The sequence below is a fragment of the Sorex araneus genome, chromosome 2, assembly GCF_027595985.1.
Source record: "Sorex araneus isolate mSorAra2 chromosome 2, mSorAra2.pri, whole genome shotgun sequence".
Classification (NCBI taxonomy): domain Eukaryota; kingdom Metazoa; phylum Chordata; class Mammalia; order Eulipotyphla; family Soricidae; genus Sorex; species Sorex araneus.
Window position 1 is genome coordinate 261,054,015 of NC_073303.1, and position 21,394 is coordinate 261,075,408.

General features: G+C 63.4%; 1 protein-coding gene across 5 annotated transcripts in view; it reads right to left on the reverse strand.

Moving 5' to 3' along the window:
• Positions 1-21,394, reverse strand: part of FBXW11 (F-box and WD repeat domain containing 11) — a 65,339-nt gene that overhangs the window by 40,802 nt on the left and 3,143 nt on the right. For 2 of the 5 annotated variants that reach the window (XM_055125624.1, XM_055125627.1), the window contains exon 2: positions 16,885-17,045. The exons of the other annotated variants lie outside the window; for them this stretch is intronic. In XM_055125624.1, coding sequence (XP_054981599.1) covers positions 16,885-16,935 — 51 coding nt within the window. In that variant the 5' untranslated portion in view covers positions 16,936-17,045. The remainder of the gene's footprint in view (positions 1-16,884; positions 17,046-21,394) is intronic. 5 annotated transcript variants of the gene reach the window in all.

Consider the following 21,394-nt stretch of genomic DNA (forward strand, 5'->3'; position numbering starts at 1 on the left):
CGTCCAACCCCAACTTCTTGAGCTGACGCCGCCGCGAGGCAGCAACCAAGACCCTAGGAGGGGACCCTGAGAATGTGCAGTGTGAACACACACACTCACACGCACAACTCTAACACACACTCACACTCAGATACACTCTCACAAACACACACGCACGCACGCACACACACTCACACTCAGATACACTCTCGCACTCACACACACTCGGACACACTCTCACAGACACACACGCACGCACGCACACACACACTCAGATACACTCTCACACTCACACGAGGACACTCTCACAGACAACACGCACGCACACACACACTCAGATACACTCTCACACTCACACGCGGACACTCTCACAGACAACACGCACGAACACACACACACTCACACACACAACTCTCACACACTCACACTCAGATACACTCTCGCACTCACACACACTCACACACACGCGCACACACACACTCACACTCAGATACACTCACACACACTGACACGCGGACACACTCTCACAGACACACACACACACGCACGTACACACACTCACAGACTGAAACCCACCAAGAGGAGCCCGACCTGACGAAGCCCTGAAGGACGGGCAGGAGGCGGCTGCGGGCGGGACAGACCCTGGCACAGAGCGAGGAGAAAGCTGGGGGTGGGGAGAGCCCGATCTGCCCCCACAGGGCAACTGTGCATTTCTCCAGCTTGGAGGGCAAGAAGGCTTGTACTCGGGTCAACACACCTCAGCCCCCACCCACTCGGCCACAGACTTGGGAGCTTCATCCTGAGACGGGGACAGGCGGCCTCCCAGGCACGCTGCCCAGTATTTCTGAAATAAGGATCTACAGGAGGGTTTTTGTTTTTTTGACAAGCCATCAACATACAGTTTCAAAAACATGTCAGAGCTGGACAAAAGGGTCCAGGTGACAGACCGTGGGGTCAAAGAGGCAGGGGCGGGGCATTGTACGCAGGCAGCCCCCCCTCACGTCTGCACCTGGGGAAGACTGGGCGGGCATCTGCCACGTGCCAGAGACAGCCAGGGTCACTCGGCAGGGGTTGGCCCAGGGGGACAGACAGTCTGGTCCTTTTTTCAAAAAAATCTTTACGGGGAGAGGGGAGCGGAGGTGGAACCCAGGTCTGGTGCTGGCCGAGCCTGGGCCTGACCGAGGACACACCCAGGGCCCTCAGCAGCCACACGCGCGCTCCTGGCTGCCGTAGGTCCCGTGTCCTGAAGCCCTGTGTGCGGGAGTGGGACATCCCAACCAGAACAGCCCTGTGCAGCCGAGCTGGGGACGTGGCGTGCCCGGGGCTGATCGGGCCAGGCTGCTCGCAGGGCAAACAAGCACCTCTCTGGCCCGGCGGCGACGTCCTACCACGCTGGCAGCTGTGACGCGGGAGTCCACGGGCCTGGGCAGCCGGGGGGGACCATGACTGGGGCCCTCACACCTGCCTCCTATCTCTGTCTTGCGGCCAGTGCCAAGCCCTCCCTGGTGGAGGACAGCGGCCAGCCCTCACACCCCCGAGGTCCGTGCCCAGGAGCCGATCTTGCTAGTCGGCCTGGCAGCTTTCCCCAGGGAGAGGGCACCGCGTCCGGGAGGGCAGCAGGCGGGCCCTGGGGGCTCGGGCGCAGGATGCAGGATGCAGCAGGGGCCCTCAGGGCAGGAACCCCCCTCCAACCGCTCTCCGCCCCGGAGCTGGCGCCTGGACAGCAGGGTGGCTCCCCACTGCGGCTAGTCCTCGTCGAGGCCAGGTCACACGGGGGTTCCCCGCCCTCCACGCCAGCCGCCACTGAAATGACACCGCCACGAAGGGCTCCGGCTGTGGCTGTGGCGCCCTGTGAGTGAGTCAGGCCTCCCCCCCTCCCAGAACACCACTCCTCCCCCGCCCCCACCCTGCTTGGGCTACCGCCCAGTAACTGCAGAGACGACACCCCACGTCACCCCCACCAGGTAACTGCACGTCAGCACGACGGAGTCTGCCAGCAGCCAGGGAACACGGGGCCCAGAAAGGGGCCCCAGTACTTCAGGACTCTCTACTTACAAGTAACCCCAGAAGGCATCCCTCAGGCTAGGCCCGGGGAGAAGGAAGGGGGGGGGAGGAAGAAGACTGGGGAGCCGGCCAGGAAGCGGGCGCAGAGGTCTGGGGGGAAGCATGTGGGGGGGGAGTCCCAAGCCCCAGAAGAGGCCCCCAGCACTGCAGAGCATGCCCCCTGCCCCTAGAAAAGGAGAGAAGAGGTGGGGAAAGGGGGCCAGGAACTGGGTTCGGGCGGGAGACCCCGAGCTCCAGCGCCCCAAAGGAAGGAGAGAATTTATTCTCGGCCGGACTGTCGTGGAACAGGGACCAGAGGCCACAGCCCAGCCCTTCCGCACACCCCGAGACATTAGACGTGTGACGCCGATCACGTGCTGAGTGACACCGGGCTCAGAGGCCAGCGGCCCCACGGCAGGCCCTCGTCTGTAAGAGAGGGACGGCGGCTCTGCACTCCCCATTTCTGACTCATTCACATCTGCTGCTGCTTCTCCATGGACAACCCGGTGCTCCCGGCGCTTCCGGTCACCGTTCACGCACTGTGAGTTTTACAGGGGTGCCTTATAATTACAGCGCTCGTTATGTAAGTTGCTGTAGGGCGTAAACAGTGCCCTGGCGGTGTCTGTAGGAACGGGTTCCTTTTCCCAGTACCTCCAGGCCCATCTTCATACCTCCAGGCCCATCTTCAGCAGAGATGCTGAGTGCTGGGGAGGCGTTTCGCCGAGTAATCAGCAGAAACAGTCGAGCCATTAGCCGCTAACAGCGATTCCCCCAACTCCAGCTACGACGGCGACTCCAGGGCTGTCCTGGGCTTCTCCCGGGGCTCAGAGGAGGCGGAGGCCTAGACTGTGGGGGCGGGGGGAGCGGAACCTCTATTCTAAGCAGCAGACAGAGAACAGGATGTAACCAAATGATCTATTTCCGGCAGGGCCCGCTGGCTCGGGCTGCAGCAGCACCGGCGTGAGGTGAGGCTGCAAAGGCTGGGATCCCCCACCAAGCAAACCCAGCTGGGACCCCCGGGACCCCCAGGGCCGAGGTGGGCTGGGGAAGGAAGCTTTCCATTAGGGAACCAGCCAGTGCCTGCGGGAGAAGCAGCTAACTTTGAAGTCCAGCCTCATTTTCACTATCCATTGTTCTCCCAAGGATGCCACTAGCCCTCTGGAGGCCTCAATTTACAGAGGCCCAGAGAGGAGCGGGATGGGCGGTGCCCGCCTCCCTCCAGCCACGCCGTTCCGGGAGCAGCAGCTACCTCACACTTATTTCCCAATCTCTTGTCACTCACCTAGACTGCCAAGGGGAGAGGAACACACAGTCAAGGCTGGAAACCCTCGCGCCTTACCTGACTCAGCAATTTCAACGTGTAGGAAATTAAACTACAATTAAACTATGGGGGTGGGGAAAAGGGGAAGGCTCGGCCAAGGCCAAAAGTACAGCTGCGAGGGCAGGAGCGAAAGCACAGCAGGAACAGCCCTTGCTTTGCATGCGGCCGACCTGATTCCATCCCCGGCATCCCGGGAGGTTCCCAGAGCACCCCCAGGAGTGATTCCTGCGTGCAGAGCCAGGAGTAACCCCTGAGCATCGCCAGTGCAGCCAACAAACAAAAATAGACATACTATGACCCCAATTAAGTCACATTTAATAATTACGTCCTTAAGTAACTAATGCACTGTAGCACCGATGTCCCGTTGTTCATAGATTTGCTCGAGCGGGCACCAGTAATGTCTCCATTGTGAGACTTGTTACTGTTTTTGGCATATCGAATACGCCACGTGGAGCTTGCCAGGCTCTGCTGTGTGGGCAGGATACTCATGGTAACTTGCCAGGTTCTCCGAGAGGGGCGGAGGAATCGAACCTGGGTCAGCCGCGTGCAAGGCAAACGCCCTCCCTGCTGTGCTATTGTTCCAGTCCTAGCAATAAGGAACACTACCAACAAATGTGTCCCAAATACTAAGCAGAGGGATACCCGCATGCCCTGCCCCCCTTCCTTTCCTCAGTCGCACCCAGTGACGGGCACTCCCGGTTCCCATCCCGCCTTCCTCCAGGCCAGCTCCACGCAGAGGAGCTGGCACTCCCCAGGCTTCCGCGGGGTCTAGTGGTGGGCACTGGCCCCTGGGACCCGCCGAGAGCGGCCACACCTCTGCCACCACCGGGCCTCAAGGAGCTGAGCGTGCCCCGGAGAAGGCCGCAGAAAGGCGCCTGTGTCTCTCCGCACGGGCCCCCGAGCTGCCTGCCACCTCCCGGCCCACAGCCTGTGCCCGCTTCTGACGGAGACTTCTGGAAGCACCTGCAGGGGGAGGTGAGGGGCCCGAATCCTGACGCTGCTTCCCCCGGAGGAAACCACGGGTGGGGGCCTGAGAGCACACAGGCCGGGAGGCGCGGGGGTGGGCCCCGGCCCAGAGGAGCACCGAGTCTGTCCCCGTGAGGACGCACAGCCACAGCTTTCCGGAAGAGGGGTGTGGGACCCCCGGGCAGGCCACACCACAGACGCTGCTGCTCCAGCAGCCAGTGTGCCGGGCCTGCCCCTAGCCGAGGCTGAGGAGTGCGGAAGGCTGGGGTTCTCAAGGCCGAAGGCTCCAGTGCCACGGGGTATTTCTGGCAACAAAGCTTCATTACTTCCTGGTTTATAAGGGGGGAGGGGGAAGAAAGGTCACTTCCCAAAAAATAAAAAGTGCTTACAGAAATGCAGCTCTGGGCCGATAGCAAGCAGGGAGGGCGTTTGCCTTGCACATGGCTGGCCCGGGTTCGATTCCCAGCATCCCACAAGGTTCCCCGAGCACCGCCGGGAGTAATTCCTGAGCGCAGAGCCAGCAGTAACCCCTGAGCATCGCCAGGTGTGACCCAAAAAGCAAAAAAAAATAAATTTAAAAAAAGAAAAAGAAAGAAATGTGGCTCCAAGGGTGCAGCCCCCCAACTACTGCGTGTGGAACAGTCTGGGGGGGCCTCAGCTGGCTCCGGCCACAAGCCGTCTCCCAAGCCCAGCATGTGGCGTGGATGCTGACCTGGCTAAGAAACCAGGAGAACCTAAGCTTGAGTCTAGGGAAGGACACCCTGAGGCACTCCGGGCACGGCTCCCCCTGAAGGGCGTCTTCACAGACAACGGCTGGCGGGCTGTCCCGAGGCAGGCGGTGCCCAGACTGCAGGACGGCTCTCCTCCCTCTCCCTGTCCCTCTCTCTCTCTCTCTCCCCCTCTCTCTGTCCTTCTCTCCCTGTCTCCCACCCAAAGCAATGTCTGCGCGCGGAGAGCAGAATGAGAGTGGCCTATTAACAGACAGGAAGGGCCCATCTCTCAGCCCCTTCATTCTCGTCATCGTGATGTGATGCGCGGACTCTCCTAGCGGCCACTGTTCCGTGTCCCGAGCCGACCTTCGTCTCCACCCGGTGGCCAGGCTCTCACGATCAATGGGTCTGCCTGCGGCGCGGGGGGCAGCGTCTGGGCCGGGCGCACACGCGGGGCGCTCGGGCGGCTCCTCCACTGTCCCAATGACCATGAATGACTCAGCCCAAAGTAATCAGTCAAGATGCGCTACACAACACAGACGTCACTCTCCAAACACACGTTTCACTAATTCTGGGAGGAGGGACAAGAGGCAGCTCTCCTGGGAATTCTCCCGCTGCCTTGAGGAAACCATTTCCTCCCGAGTTCAAGAGAAAAACCAGGGGCCGGAGCAATAGCACAGCAGGGAGGGTGTTCGCCTTGCACTCGGCCGACCCGGGTTCGATCCCCGGCATCCCATATGGTCCCCTGAGCACCGCCAGGAGTGACCCAAAAAGCAAAAAAAAAAAGAAAAAAAAAAGGGAAAAACCATCTGCGAGGCACACTTCTTAGGACTGATGAGTTGAAAGACGAGAGAAGAACAATTGTAACAGCTCCCAGAACTGGAAAGGACGACAGGTGACACTAGTCTCCCCATAACACTGATCACATTCAAAACCCCAAACTGCCTCTCTCACCGCCTGCCTCGGGACGGCCCGCCAGCCGGTGTCTGCCTCTCTCACGTTAGGGGGTCAGGGCAGAGGGCAGGAAGCCTCTGTCCCGGGGCCAGCTCCGGGGTCACCGGCAGGGGCCCGAGTGCGGCTGGGGAGGAACGGGGGGTCCACAGCTTCCTGGGGACCTGCCATCGACCCAGTTCCTTCCCGATGTGAGACAGTGACGGGGCTTCCGTACTTACAACTGGAAACGACAGGACAGCAGGGGCCCGGGGGACAGAGTCCCGCCACCGACAGAGGGGCTGCAGGGGACAGACACCGGGACGACACCCCTCAGGGTGTCCGGGAGACGGCACAGCCCAGTCTCCGGCAGGACTCCTCTGAGCACCCCCCTGCCGCGCAGGGCACTGCCCTCCAGGCCCGCGACCAACAGGGTGTCGCCAAGGGTGCCCGGGCACAGGTGCCCTCGGCAGCAGCCGGCACCCCCTCTCCCGCCTTCATCTCATTTGCCTACACATGTTTCACCACACTTTCTTTCTCCCTTTTATTTTGTTTCTATCTTCCTACATCGGATGCGTCACTGTCGTCACCCAAAGCCTCGTCTCTGGAACCAAGGCAGGCGGACAGCAGCCGAGCAGCACGAAGGCACCGAGGGCAAGAGCTGGGCTGGGGAGTGAGTTTAGCCGACATGCCCTGCACACGGCAGGCGCCTCGGGCCCCGCACGGGAGCGACCCCTGAGCACCCCCAAACGGAGAGGAGGGGAGGGGAGGGGAGGGGAGGGGAGGGGAGGGGAGGGGAGGGGAGGGGAGGGGAAGAGAAGAGAAGAGAAGAGAAGAGAAGAGAAGAGAAGAGAAGAGAAGAGAAGAGAAGAGAAGAGAAGAGAAGAGAAGAGAAGAGAAGAGAAGAGAAGAGAAGAGAAGAAAAAAGAAAAGGCAAGAGACGGCAGTGGAGAGCGCCTGTGAGCGGGGCGGGCTCTGGCCGCCTGGGGCCCCCCCGCGCATGACCCCTCGTCTCTCCCAGGGTCCCTCCCCAAGCAAGAACAGAGCACGCCGGGCACTGAGCAAGAAACGGGCTCAGAAGAGAGAGGACGAGGCGGGGGGTGGGGGGGGAGGAGGGCTGGATTTTTGGTTTCAGCTGACAGGGAGACAGACAGGCTGAATCCGGATGCAAGAAACCTCCGGATCAAAGGCCAAGAACCATGAAGATACGGGGAACAAAGAACACACAAACACGTGCAAATTTCTTTTTCTTTAAAGAAAGAGGAAGGATGGGAGTGGTGACTCACGAGAGAGTTAAGTGACCACCAACTCCACAGCACGTGTTGGGCCGGAGCTGAAGAAACCAACCAGGACGCTCGGGAGAGAAACCGCAGACCCCAACTGAGGGCAATCCGCCACACTCGACCCTCCGTGAAACGGACAAGGTCCTCAGAGACGGTCTCGGACCCGGGCCGGGGACAGTGACACAAACACAAAGTAGGATCGCAAACGGGCAGACAGGTCGGGACAGCCCTGGGCTCTGGCCACTGACACAGACGTGTGCGAGTGCAGGACGTCACCGATGGGGCTCCAGGGGGACCCCAGGCTCTGTTCCATCACTCCGCACATCTTCAAAATAAAGACTGCTCACTTCAAAGATATTTATGAGTCCATCAGGCAGTTAAGTATAACGCGGCTTAGTTGCAGCTGCTATTCGGGCCACACCCAGCGGTGCCGCGGGCTCTGGGATCACTCCTGGCCTCTAGGATCACTCCTGGCGGGACTCAGGGAGCCCTGCGGGGGCCCGAACCCAGGCCAGCCACACGCAGGCAAATGTCCTACCTGCTGCGCTATCGCTCCGGCCCCTACACATACTTAGTGTAGAGGAATTGTTCCCTCATTTTCTATGAAGACCAGGCAAGGCCAGGAGGAAAGCAGAGGCCCTGGCGGGCAGCGGGGTCCAGAACAGAGGACTCGGGCAGAGTCCCCTAAAGGCACCGGGAAAGGCCGCGCTGGACAAGGCACAGAGAGCTACGCCCCTCCAGGACGGAGGCGCCCAGCAGACCTGACCGACAGACAGACGTGCACACGTGCGGGATCCCGGAAGACTGACCCAAGCGCCGCCTCCCCGGGACTCCGGGTGTAACGGGGTGAGCAGGGGGCCTGCCCACGCGTCACCCACGGAGACTGAGGGTACAGATGGACGCGAATCAGGCCCATCGGGCCGAAGGCTCTGGCCCTGCACTACAGCCAAGTCCGTTCTGTCCCTGGCACCGCAAAGGGCCCGCCGGGTACCGCCAGAAGCGACTCCCCCACACAGAGCCAGGAGTGGCTCCTGAGCACTGCCGGGAGCAGACCCCCCCCCCCCCGCCCCAGTATAAAACAAACGATGCCACTGTACTGGGAGCAATAAGCGGTTCGGTTCTCCACCCGCAGGGGGAACTGGGGGAAGCCCAGCCCCTCGGAACAGCACAGCCACGCAGACTCCGAGGGGTCCACGGCCTGCCAGGGGGCCGCCAGCAGAGGGCCGGGCTCCCTGCGCTCTGTGCGCGTGCTCTCAGGACACACCAGCCCCGGCTCGGAGACACTCGCCCACGGTGGCAACCACCGCCCACGAGAACGCGCCGCCCGCTTCACTGCCTGGAGACCAGTACAGGCAGGTGTGACTGGCTACCCAGGTACTCAGCCCAACAGGCACCTCTTAAGACATGACCCCTGCGTACAACCTGGAGTAATTCCTAAGCGCAGAGCCAGGAGGAACCCCTGAGCATCACTGGGTGTGACCCAAAGAGCAAAATAAAATAAAATGGAACGTGCCCACGAGGCAATGGCTCACTACGCTGCCCCAGGCACCTAAGCAGAAAACACAGTCTGCAAAATGACTTCAGCATGGAGAGACAGAGGTGTGACACAGAGAGCAAAGAGCAGGCGGGCAGGCGGCACAGCGGGCGTGGGGGGCTCCCTTGCACATGGCCGGCCAGGGTTCAAGCCCTGGCACCCCACAGGGTCCCTCCACCCCTCTCCGGCTTCTCTGTTTACTTATTTTATATCCTGTCCATACCTCTTTTCCTGTAACACACACTACCTCTTGGAAAGAAAACGTGCCTTACTGGACAACGTCCCAACAGTCCAACACGGTATGAACAGCAACTCGGGTTAATGGGACAAGCACTGGGGGTGGAGGAAGGAATCTTGATCCCTGGGGCCTGAGCAACGGCAGGGGGAGGTGGGAGCACCTGCCTTGCACACGGCCGACCCGGGAATGACTCCCCGTGCCCTGTGCGGTCTCTGGGCCCGGCCGGGCGTCAGCCCCCAGGAAGCAGGGGCTCCCCCAGCCCGCAGAAAGGCGGGTCTTTTTCCGCGTGTACTTTGGCACCGTGATTTACAACGCCACTATAATCAAAGTTCCGGGCGCAATGGCAAATCCCTGGGTCAGTGTAGGACCCTCGGGCCAGCTGAAGGCCAGCAGCCCGGGGCCTGCCCAGCACTGGCCGGCGGAGCCCACACAGCCCGGCCGGAGACGCAGCTGACGCTCAGGCACACGCAGCCACCTCCCTAGTGCCACTAGCGCCACAGGACAGAGGGCAGGGCCTGTGCCTGGCACGCAGCCAACCCGGGTTTGATGCCCGGCACCCCACGGGGTCCCCCGAGCACTGCCGGGTGTGGCCCCCCACCAAAACGATGAGAATAAAGAGTCTGGAGCACACCCGGAGGTGCTGACCCCCAGGGCCGCACGGCAGGTGCAAGCGGACACCGCGAGGGGCTCTCCCTCCCCTCCCCCACAGTGGCACCACAGGGCCAGCCCGGGGCAGCTGCCCCCCACCCCGACCGCCGATGCTGGACCCCCGGGGAGGCTCAGGAGAGAAACGTCCCACGAGCCCGTGCCAGGAGCTTTCTGCACACGCAGCCCGGAGGCAGCCCAGATACCATCAGCCGGGCCGGCCAGCTGCCGCCCACGCACATGATGTCATCCCACGGAGCGATGGCGAGGGACAAACACCTGACACCAGAGTGAACCTCAAAAACCCGCGGAGCAAGAGGAGCCCGGCAGAACAGGAGTGGGGCCGCGAGACACACAGCGCGGCTCCCGAGCCCCTGGGGACACGCCTTTCTTTCCCGTGGGGTTTGGGGGCCACACCGGGGGTATCGGGGCTTCCTGCTGGCTCTACACACAGTCATCAGGCCTGGCCGGGCTCAGGGGACCTTCTGGGGTGCTGGGGATGAAACCTGGGCGGGCAGATGCTCTGCCCACTGTCTTCTCCCCCCCCCCCCTGCCCTGTGACAGCGGGTGACCCGCCAACGACAGCTGAAGGGCGCTAAGAAAGCAAAGCCACCAAAGCAAGCCCCCAGCACAGACGCCACCCCGCAACCGTCAGGGGCAGCCCGCCTGGGGCCCAATCCCCAGCACTCCACAGGGTCACCCAAGTCACCCCCAGGAGTGACCCCTGAGCTCAGAGCAGGGGTCAGCCCCCGAGCATTGCCAGGAGTGGCCCCAGACCCCAAAAAATCAAAAAGGCCTGGCAAAATCAAATGGCCTCTGCCGAGTCCCAGGCAGGGGTACGAGCTGGACCGGGAGGGGGGTGCCGCCCACCTCGACTGGAATCCCCCCAGAGACAAAAGCGAGAAGCCCGGCAGGACGCAGGCCTCAGGTGTACACCTTGGGTGGGGCCCGGGCTGCTGCGTCCCCTCCCTCCCAGGCTGGCGCTTGGCTTGCTGTCCACCTCTATCTCCCCCGACCGCCTGGCCCAGGGGTGCCACGCACTGGACAGTCAGGGCCCAACCCGCCAGGGGGTTCCCGAGCACCCGCCTGACCACAGGTTCCAAAGGCGCGGCCAGGCCCTGCGGACACGCGTGCTCGGCTGGGCTTCACAGCCCGCAGGGACGGCCCAGAGTCACACAGCAGCCGGCCGGGGCCGCGAGCGGCTGCGGTTGCGCGGCCCGGCCCGGGGAGTCCAGCTCCGGGCCGGGAAGGGAGGACCGAGGGAGGAAGACCGTGCACTCTGCACACAACGTTCAGAGGTGAAGCCGGGTCAGTTCCGTTCTCCTAACCAGCTGCTCGTGTGTGTAACTCAGCCAAACCCCGCGTGATGCCAGTGCAGAGCCTCCCCCGCTGCCTCCCCCAGGGGCCGAGACTCGGAGAGCGAGGGGTCGACTTCCAGGCACCGACGACGAGCCAAGCTTTCCAGAGACAGGCCTCGTGCTGAGCCGCGCGGCGTGTCAGCGCACACAGGACACACACACACACACACACACTCCTAGCTGTCGGGAGGACCGACCCGCTCTCCGGGGTTCCGCCTCTTCCCACCATCTGTGACTATCCCGCCGCCCCGCGCCTGGAATATTCCACGGTCTCCTCGTGGTGTCCCTGCCCTGCCTCCCTGCGCTTATGCGCAGTCCAGCCCGACGGGCAGTGGGAGCTCCCCAAGGCACCCGTCCCGCTCGGGTTTCCAATGTCACCTCTGCCTTCAGGCCACAGCCACCCCCAGCCCTCCCCCCGCCGGCAATCTCAGCAAGGATCACACGCAAAACGGCCAGCCCCAGGGCCCCAGCTGCTGCTCACCCGCCCTCCCCCCCTCCCACCTGGGACCCTCCACGGGGTGAATCGTCTCCTCCTCCCCCTTCACACCCTCTGTCTTTCAGCACCTGCAAAGCAGCCCCGTGTCCCCCCTCTGGACAGTCTCTGCCTGCCCCCGCCCTCTCCTGCCATGCCCCACCAAGTGCCCCTCCTTCCTCGCCTAGCCCCGCCCACGTGCCCGTTAGGCCTGAGCCTGGGACGGACGCACGGCCCCCAGTACTACAGGGGCGGGGGCTTTTTCACGTAATAATGTACACCTCAACATGACGTGATTCCTGGGGCTTTCGAAAACGCCAGGGCTTACAGATCCGGCGAGATACTCCTGTGGAGACGACTTCTGGATTGGAAAATAACTCCCAGTCACCGCGATTGGCAACATCACGGTTCTTTGGTCCATAGAAGGATCCAGAAGCAACCACAGCCCCAGAACAATGGGTTGAGCATCTAAATCCGACTGCCCCCCGAGAGATGCCAGGCCTGGAGGAAGGCCGGTCACTGGCGTGCAGGGAAAGGAGGAAGCCCAGTCAGGTCCTGGCTGGGCAGGAGCCGAGGGGCTCTTGGCAGAATGCAGCAGTCTGGGCGCCTGACAGAGAAGCGGGCCCGGCCCTCCCGAGGTGGCCGCGCGGTGACCGCCTAGAAAACCCCCGGCCGCAGCTCCTGTCCAGTTGGGATCGGGACGCTGACGCCACGGGCACTCACGAGGCAGACAGCACCGTGCTCGGACGAAGCATCCCTGGCCAACGCTTTCCCCGACCACAGGGCAGGAAGGACAGGCGCAAGGGAGGAAGCCAAGGGGAACCCCCGCGGGCGAAGGGCGCCGCTCAGGCCCCCGGGATGCAGGGACCACCCCAGGGTGAACGGAGGCCACCGGTGCAATCCTGGGCAGTGGACACAAGCACCTCCTGACCCAAACCACCCCCGCCCCCAAAATGGAACAAGCAATGCCAGGGAGGAGGGTCCCGAGTCACTGCTGCCTGCTCGCCAGTGACCCAGGCTCCATCCCCGGCACCCCACAGGGTCCCCTGAGTCCCACCAGAACAGACCCTGAGCGCAGAGCCAGGAGCAGCCCCGAGCACTGCTGGGCGTGGCCCCCACACAGAGGGCCGAGGCGGGAGGGGCGAGGGGACGACCCCCCCCCTGGAGTGTAGGTGAAGGGGCGAGGATGGGACGGTGAGGGCTCGGGAAAGCACGTGGCCTGCGCTCCCCCGACCCTCCCAGGAGCTGGGTGCTGCGCTGAGTGAGTCTGCTTGGCTGCTCAGAGCACACGGCAGGGGACACGGGCCTGTCCTCAGCCCACGCCTGGCAGAGTCTTGCCCCTCGCCCAGGTCTGACTGAGGCACCGTGGTCACCAACGCCGGCAGCTGGCGCCACAGGCGTGCCAATGCCAGTCCCGCCCGAGTACCGGGGCCCCCACCAGTGGCCACAGAGGCCAAATCTGGGCCAAATCCCACCCTAGAAACAAGGTTCTAACTGGACACTGTCTCAGACGTGGTCTTATTTATTTGGGTTCTGGGGCGCTGACTCTTGGCACTGTGCTCAGTGATCTGTGATGGCTCCTGGTGGGCTTGGGGACCACAGGGCGTGTCAGGGATAGAGCCCAGGTGGCAAGTGCCCCGACAGCTGCGCTCTCTCTGGCCTGTCCTATGGCCGCAGACGCACTTACCACACGGAGTTCAGTGCAGGGGTGCACAAGAAGGAAACACCTTGGGTGTGGCGGGGGATGCGCATGAACCGTGACGGGTGGGAGGTTCCGCTGCCCTTCAAAGCCACGGCAGGGGTGGGGGAGGGAGGAGAGAGTGCAGGGAAGAGTAGGGACAGGACCGAGAACCGAGCTGGGCGGGCAGCACAGGCGAGCACACAGGGGCTCCCTGCGCCCCCGGGCCTTGGGCTGGCACCGGGAGCCGTCCCGGGAGGAGCGGGCAGGAGAGCACCATCTCCGCACCGTCAGCCGATGCCGTGTCAGGAAAGGAGCCTCCAGAGTGAGACCTGGGCGCCTCGGGAGGCCCCGGCCAGGTGGACGCCCGGCCGGCGGGGTGGGGCTCACAGGGGTGCAAGGCCGGAGCCAGGCTCTCAGGCTGCTGGTCCCTGCTCTGTCCAGTTGGGGCCCCACCCAGGATGCTCGGGGCTCACTCCCCGCAGGGCGCCGGGAAGGAGCCCAGTTCGGCCACTTACAAGGCAGAGACCCTCCGTGCGTCCTAGGGCTCCAGCCCCCCTCCTGGCGGCCCTGGGGCCCTCCCACGCCTGGAGCCGCCCACGGGGGCCCGCGCCAGCCGCCACTTCCAGCCTGCCCCAGAAGACCTGGGCGCTCTGGTTGCCCAAAGACCCCCCGGCCGTCGCTGGCAACGCCAAGTCACAGCTCCAGGCCTTACTTCTACGTCAGAGACACGTGACCCCCCCGGCAGGCCCCGCCGAGAGCAGGAACGGAGCCATGGACAGCGGGTAGGGGCTGCCCGACACGCAGCCCACCAGGGGCCCAGGTATCTCGGGTGTGACGGCTGGAGCTGGGACCGCCCAAGCAGCAACACTGGGGGGTCTAAACCCCCAGACCCTGGCCCTCACACAAGAGCTGAGTCGGACCCCCGACCCCTCACAGCAGACCGAGAACCTGGGCAGCGGCTCCCTCCCTCTCTCTGTGTCTCTCTCCCCCTCTCCCCACTCCTCTCTGTGGCCAGGGCAGGGCCGGGCACTCAGAGCAGCCGTGTGACAAACGTCGTGACGGACCCCAAGAGGCAGCCCTCCACCGGCCTCCTTGGCCAGCACCTACCCGGCACCCCACTCTCTGCCACGGGCGCCCAACCTTCCGCCACTGTCCCTGGGGGACTTGCCCCCCCCCCCCACTCTGCGAGGGGCCACCACGCCCACACCCAGGGCCTTCCCAATCCCGTCGGCCGCTGCCCTGTCCTGGAAGAGAGAACCAGAGCCTGGAGAGGGACCATCTGCCACCCCCAGCCTGTCCTCTCCTGGCCTGCGGTCCACACTCTGGGGGGGGCGGGGTTCACACGGTCCAGCTGAACCAACTCATGTCCCCATTGGCCTTGCCCCCCCCCAGCACCCCCTGAAACAGCAGCGTGCACGTGTGTCCCTGCCTCAATGGGGGCAGCCCCGGGGTGACGAGAGAACAAGCCAGAGCAACGTCACCCGATGGCAGGGTGGGGCGAGAGGAGCAAGCACCAGCCCCACCGGCCCCTTCTCGGGCCGGACTGAACGCGCTGAGGGGTGTGCGGGCAGCAGAAGGCCCCGGGGACCAGCACCGGGCAGGGAGCCGCCGGCGGGAGGGACGACACCCGTCGGGTGAGCCAGAGAGGCAGGGCCACCCCTGGCCAGGGACCGCCCCCGCCGGGGAGGGCGGCCGAAGGCAAACTGGCAAACCGGAGTGGGGTCGGAGGCCGCGCTGCCCGGGGCAGGCCAGTGCTGGGTGCTTTCTCCTCGGCCAGCGCGAACGACCAAGTCATTCCTGACGAGGTTCCGGGCACACGCCCCGGCGGCTGCCGCGAGGGGCGATCTTTGCTTTGGAAGGTCTGGCGCTGTTTTCTGGCCCCGCTGCAGGAAGCGGTCACACCTCGCACGCCACCACCTGCCAGCACCGCTGCCTCCCCCCGAAGGCACGTTTCCGACTGAAGACCAGCTCTCCCGCGCCGTTTCCACAGCGCCGAGCATTCGCTCCTCCCCACGGCCTACAAGAGACCGCTTGTGCCGAGGGGCACCCGCCAGGGAGAGACCCACGCGGCCGCTGCCGAGAGCAGTGCGGAGCTCGTGGCTACCCTCAGCACCCTGCAGAGCTCACCTGACCACGCCCCCTCCACGCTGCTCTGCACGGAAGGGCCCCCCCACACACACACACACGTGTCCCACGTGTCCCACTGGCCAAAGCCGCTGAGACAGAGTGGGTGACGCTCTCCAGCCCCCTGACCTCTACCAACCAGTGACACTCACGCCCAGTGTCTGCGTCTGCACCTGACTCACCTGCCCTGTCCCCTGCAACGGCCGCCTCCCCGTGGGTTACCGGAGAAGAAACGGGTGGATGTACATAGCACGCTCTGCCCGGCGCTGAACACAGTACTGGCCACAGGGGGACACACATCGTGCCCTGGCTGGTCACAGGTCCATGGCTGCTGCCACTGCCATGACCAGCCCCTCTCCAACTGCACGAGATGCCCCATGCAACCAAGGCTCACTCGGGAGAAACCCCAGCAAACACCGCGGAACACAGCGGAAACACGAATCGTGGAGAAGATTGGTCCACGATGAAGATTTTTTAAAAAACATTTAAAAAGCAGTGGGTGGTAGCCTGGAGATAACATTAAATACCCCCCACCCCAAATACAAGTGGTCAAGGCAATGTGACAGCCTGACCTGTCAAGCCACTGGTCAAAAAAGTTCTTACACAAGTTAAAAATCCAATAATGACCAAAGAGACTCTGAGAGGACAGGACGGCACCCTCGGGCCAAAGGCTGCGGTGCCTCCCAGCGAGTGGCGCGCCCTGCGGTGCCGGGGTCCCCTCCCCCCCCGCCTCCTTCCTGGTCTTCCTGTGACTGAGGACCCTGCCTGTCCACCAAGCAGGGTGGGCACCGGCCACACCGGGACCTCGCTGTACAAAGCTTCTGCACCCTGCACGCGTCAGCCGGCGCCGGGAGGAGAGCAGGAGGGGCGAGACACGCGAAGCCAGAGCCTCGGGGACCCGCGCTCGGCTGTCCCCGACGCCCACCACACCCTTCCTCAACACCCCTGTCGGCAGGGAGGGAACGGCACGGACTCACTGAACAGTGCCGCACACGCAGCACCTGCAGTGGCACAGCCGAACAAGGCTCCTGCATCGCACCCGGCCGACACCCCCTCAGGCCCTGGAGCCACAGTGTCCGCCAAGAATTCCCAGAGGTCACTCTTACCCCACCAGGGGTCGGCCGACCCTCCACCCCAAGCCCTCCACCAAAAATCAAAGCCGGGGTCCACAGCGGAACACGGCACTCAACAGACGCCAGCGCCGTGTCAAGGGGCCCGAGACAGCCCCAAGAATGAAAAAGCAACATGGATTTAATGGGAACTACAAAAAAATCCCCACTCCGACCAGGCCTGAGACCAGGAGATGCAGCACGGCACCGCCGCCTCCGGCTCACGGCTTCCTTCTGACACAGGCCACAGTCGAGCCCCGGCAAAGGGACCCAGAAACTAGGACTGGAAGCGTTAGGCCCTACCCACACACCGGGCTCCCGGGCCCTGAACTCGCTCCCTACCCTGAAACCAGGCTCCTGGGGCCCCGGGATGGGCCTCTCTCATCCACACCCAAACGTTTCTTCCCTTGCTGGAAAAGCGAAAGATGCTTAGCAGGTTTCTTTCAGTCGAGCAGTTTCACACGGACAGAACAATACAGGGAAGTGCTTACCTGGAGAATATCCTGCCCTTCGGAGGCACCAATCCCGCCTGAGTGAGGCATTCCCTTTCAGACTAGTCTGAGAAAAGAGCGCAGGCAAGCAGCGTCCCCGGAGCTTTCCGATTACTGTAGCCAGCCTTCTTCAACCAAATCCCACACATGCACTTCGGGAACTGTTGGGAGACAGAAAGCAATCCGTACACCCACCGTGGCACCGGCGGCAGGGGCCGGCCACCAGGCGTGGAAGCGAGTGTGCGGGCGGCTGTGGGGCGTTCCCCAGACCGCGGCGGCCAGAGAAGGACGAGCAGGTCCGCGGGGCACACGCGGGAGCCTCGGCTCATACTTACATGTGAACGGCACGCGTGTCCAGAGCCCTACTCTGCCGCCCAGACTGCTCGGCGAGAGAGAGCGTTCTCTGGGGCGTTCTCTCAGCCCCGCCACCGCGACGGAAGGCATGAACGAGACGGGGCGGCCACACACGCCTCCCGACCAAGACGCGCGGAAACCCGACAGGAAGCTGCGTCGGCCACACAGCAGGCGCCCGCGGTCCACTCAGCCAAGATCCCCACCTGGACCTGGCCGGGTGTTGGACAACCTCACGAGAGAGCCTCTGGCTCAGCCAGGGCCAGCGAGGGAAAGTCACAGCGCCCGTAAACAGTCTACTAGCTGACACCTCCCCGGGACTCTAGGCTGACACCCCAGCCAGAGCCTGTCACAATCTTATCAACGTGCCCAGGAGATGAAAGAGCACTCAAGGGGCAGGGATGGCAGCACAGCCGCCGGCAGGCACCTGCCCTTGCACGCCGCTGACCCATATTCCATCCCCGGCACTGCAGAGGGTCCCCGAGACCGCCAGGAGTGGTCACTGAGTGCAGAGCAGGAGTGACCTCTGAGCACTGCTGGGGGGGGGCCCAAACATAATACAAACAAAGCACTCATAGGGAGGCAGAGATGGCAACTCAGTGGCCACAGGCGAGCGGGGCTCCCAGGAGCCCACCGCTCTCCAGACGGCCGTGCAGGACGGGCCCTCCACACCCCTCACGCACACCGAGTTCTCAAGAAGGATTTTAGAAAGACAGCGGAGCACAGCGGCAGGAACCCGGCCCCGCCCCTCCTCCCTCCCCGGGCCTTCTGCGCAGACACTCCGGGCACCCGGGAGCGGACCGAACCAGAAGGCGGAGGGAGCGGGTGTGGCACGGTGGAGGGGCCGGGCCCACCTCCTGCCACTCGGGCACCTGAGCCAGGAGCCACAGGGCTCCCGCAGCATCTGCGAACATGCGAGGCGGCGCTGGTGTCCAGGCGAGACACGCGGCTCCCGATCCAGCCGCCGCGGGGGCATGCTGACACTGCAAGGTGCACGTGTCACCCGCTGGCAGGGCGACCCGAAGTGCTGAGGTAACTGGAAACCCCTCTTACGATCAACCTCACCATGACGACGATGAGACAGAAACAGCTGACTAACCCGCAACCCCAGAGGCGCTCAAGCCAGTCACGGGTGGCCAAGCTCTGCCCACGCGCGTGACCCTGGGGCAGACCGAGCTGGACCCCCCGCTGAAGCCACGGCCAGCAGCGAGCAGTGGGGCGAGGTGGGCTTCCTGAGCACGACACGCGGAGCAGCGCCAGCAAACACGCCCACAGCCACGTGAGCAAGAGACTCACTCCTGGAGCTCCCGGGCCATCCACCCAGTCCCCCCATCTTCAAATTCACCTTCTGCGAGATCTAAGTGGTGCCCCCCAACCCGCAGTCGAGACGGAAAGAGGAGCCGGTAGGTGATCAGATGCAGGAAGTGCTGCTTGGCCTGAATTCCCAAACACACCAAAACACACCAAAAACACTCTGGTTTTTACCTCTGGGAAGCCGGGCAAACCCTCCTGACAGAGGAGAGAATGACTTGGATTCTTTTCTCACCGGATTTTCCCTTTTTTCCCTCCCAAACAGCAGCACAGCGGGCCCAGCCCGGCCCTCTGCCCCCTGACACGAGGGGGGTTTCACTTTCGGGAGGGGGGAAGCCCCCTCCCACTGCCCCGCTTCCCATCTGCGAAGAACTGGCCTGCTCTCCCCTGGTCCTACTTCCTGCTGACCCTGAACCTCAAAAACTTCCTGCTGACGTCACGGGAGTGTCACAGGAGCCAGATCGGGCGCGAGATACGCTACCTGACAGTCAGGTCTTCCTGGTCGGCTGCGCATTTGCCTACCCAGACAAACTTCCTGTTGGGCAACTGCGAGCGGCAGAAACTCCAGCGAGGGCCCGAGCACGTGCCCGACCGACAGGTCCCTCTCCCCGGCAGCCTCCTCAATGCGCCTTCTGTTAGAGGTCAGACGCGCCCGCCTTGCTCGGACGGAAATAAGAACTGCAAAGTCCTAATTTCCCCGGTCGAAACTCGACAGATCCAAGTTGCGTCACAACGCTGGAGTGAGTGGGAATTCATCACCGGGGCGGGGCGGGGCACGCGCTCCCCCAGGACCCCCCCAGATTTTCCAGGCAGGACTGACTGGCATTTCCTCATTCCCCCCCACCCCACCTCTCCCCAAGATGCCTCCTTAAATACACAGCCGAAAGCAACTGAATTTCACGCCTCTGCCTGGCTCTACAATCAGTGCCTGCACCCCCGGGGCGGGGCCGAGCTCAGCCCGCCCTCTCGCCCCGGCTGTGCCGGTCCTGCCTCCCGTGTCAGCCTAGCGAGCAGCTGAGCCCGAGCAAAGTCCGCTGGACCCCAGGAGCAGGACGGCTCAAAGCCCAGCGGCCTCCGCTTCCCTAAGGGCCCACCGCGGGCAGGTGGCGGCCAGGACACAGACTTGCCTTCGGCCACATTGCGCCTGTCTCTGAGAGCCGCCGAGGGTCTGCTCTTGGCGCGTCTCACGGGAACCAGGAGCTGGAGAAGAGGCGCCGCGTTCATCGCCCGGGTGTCTGCCCATCAACTGGACACACGTGACGTCCGTAACGTGGTCCCAGGGCCCCCCCTGGCCGTCCTGGTGTCAGGCGCTGCCCTCACCCCCTCACACCCCTTTCCCAGACCAACTCCATGCATCACAAGCCCCGTCCTCAGGTCGGCAAGAGGGAATCTTGAGAAGGGGGCGGGGCCTCTGGACACAGAATCCCACGGAACCCCAAGGCTGACTCCGAGCACTTCCCCCAAGCACCCAACTGGCAAGTTCCGAGGATTCAAGGGACAATCAGAGTCCGGCCCTGGGCCAGGGGCCTGGAGAGACGGGCAGCCCTGGGACAGGCAGGCAGGGAGGCAGGCCCCGGAGACCCGCCTTGGTCACTGGTGAAGAAGTTCGAGAAACTGACAATGACCAAAAAACAGGCAGCCTGCTGGTCAGGTGGCCGGTGAGCGGCAATAATGCACGTGAACCATCCCCGGGAAAGACCTCCTCCAGGCAGGCCCGGGTGAGCCCATCAGGGCCACGGGCAGGAAGGGACCATCCCCGCCTGGGGTCTGGAAGGGGAGAGGGCACAGGCGCACTTTACTCTGCCCCGACAGAGGCGCCGAGCCGGGCTCCAGGGTCCCTCCCCGGCGGCCGGAGAAAGGGAATGAAAGCGGGATGGGGAGACTGAGGCTCTGTGAGAGGCTGCTTCTCCCCGGGAGTAGGCAACACTCCCTGGCGAAACCAGGGTCCCAAGGAGCCCGGCACAGAGAGGGGCGTTTCTGCAATCCAGAGCCCCAGGTGTCTGGGGTCAGTGCTCAGGCCCGCGCCCACCTTCTCCCTGACCAGCTGAAGGGCCACCTGGCTCACTCCGACCCAGGGTCAGGGACGGACGGATGCACCTGAGTCTCTGGCCCCTCTGACTCAGGTCCTCTCCGGCCAGCCCCAACCTTAGACCTTTCTATTTAATCTGCCGCTGGCACATCAACGCGGGGCTCGGAGAAGGGGGGATCAGGGAGAATGAGAGGGGCAGATCCGGTTTCTTTACGGGAGTCACCGAGTGAGCCCACGGTCAAGGGCCAGGGCCAAGTGCAAAAAGAGAAAAAAAAAATACAGAAAAATTTCCAAGCACTTTACTTATCTGTGTCTTTCATCTCCACAACCTGTCTCCCCGTGGGCGACTTCAGTAACTCCAAAAACAGCATTTTTTTAAACACCTCCTCCCGAGGCACAAGGTGGGAGCCAGAGCGGTGGCCGGAGCGTACGCGAGGCACCTGGGAAGGTCAGGTGTGCTGTGGGTCCCAGGGCACCAGCAGGAGTGATCCCACCCGTCCACGTTAGCCGTGAACAATCCACCCTCCAAAAAGAGGGTGGGGGGAGAGGCCACGCATTTTACCTGTCATTACTTCATCCAACAGGTAACCCACTCAGAGATAACCCAGAGGGGAAATGACTCACTTAAGGCCACTTAGCACAGAGGGAGAGCACTCGGGAGCTAAGATGGCCTGTTCACAGTGTGAAGAGGGGGGAGGAGAGAAGCCCGGGAGAGGGTCACACAAGGGCCCGTGCTCCGATCAGCGCCTCCCGGAGCTGGGCAGCAGGAGGGCCCAGGCAGAAAGCCTAGACCCACACTGGTCAGCAGACGCCACGTGA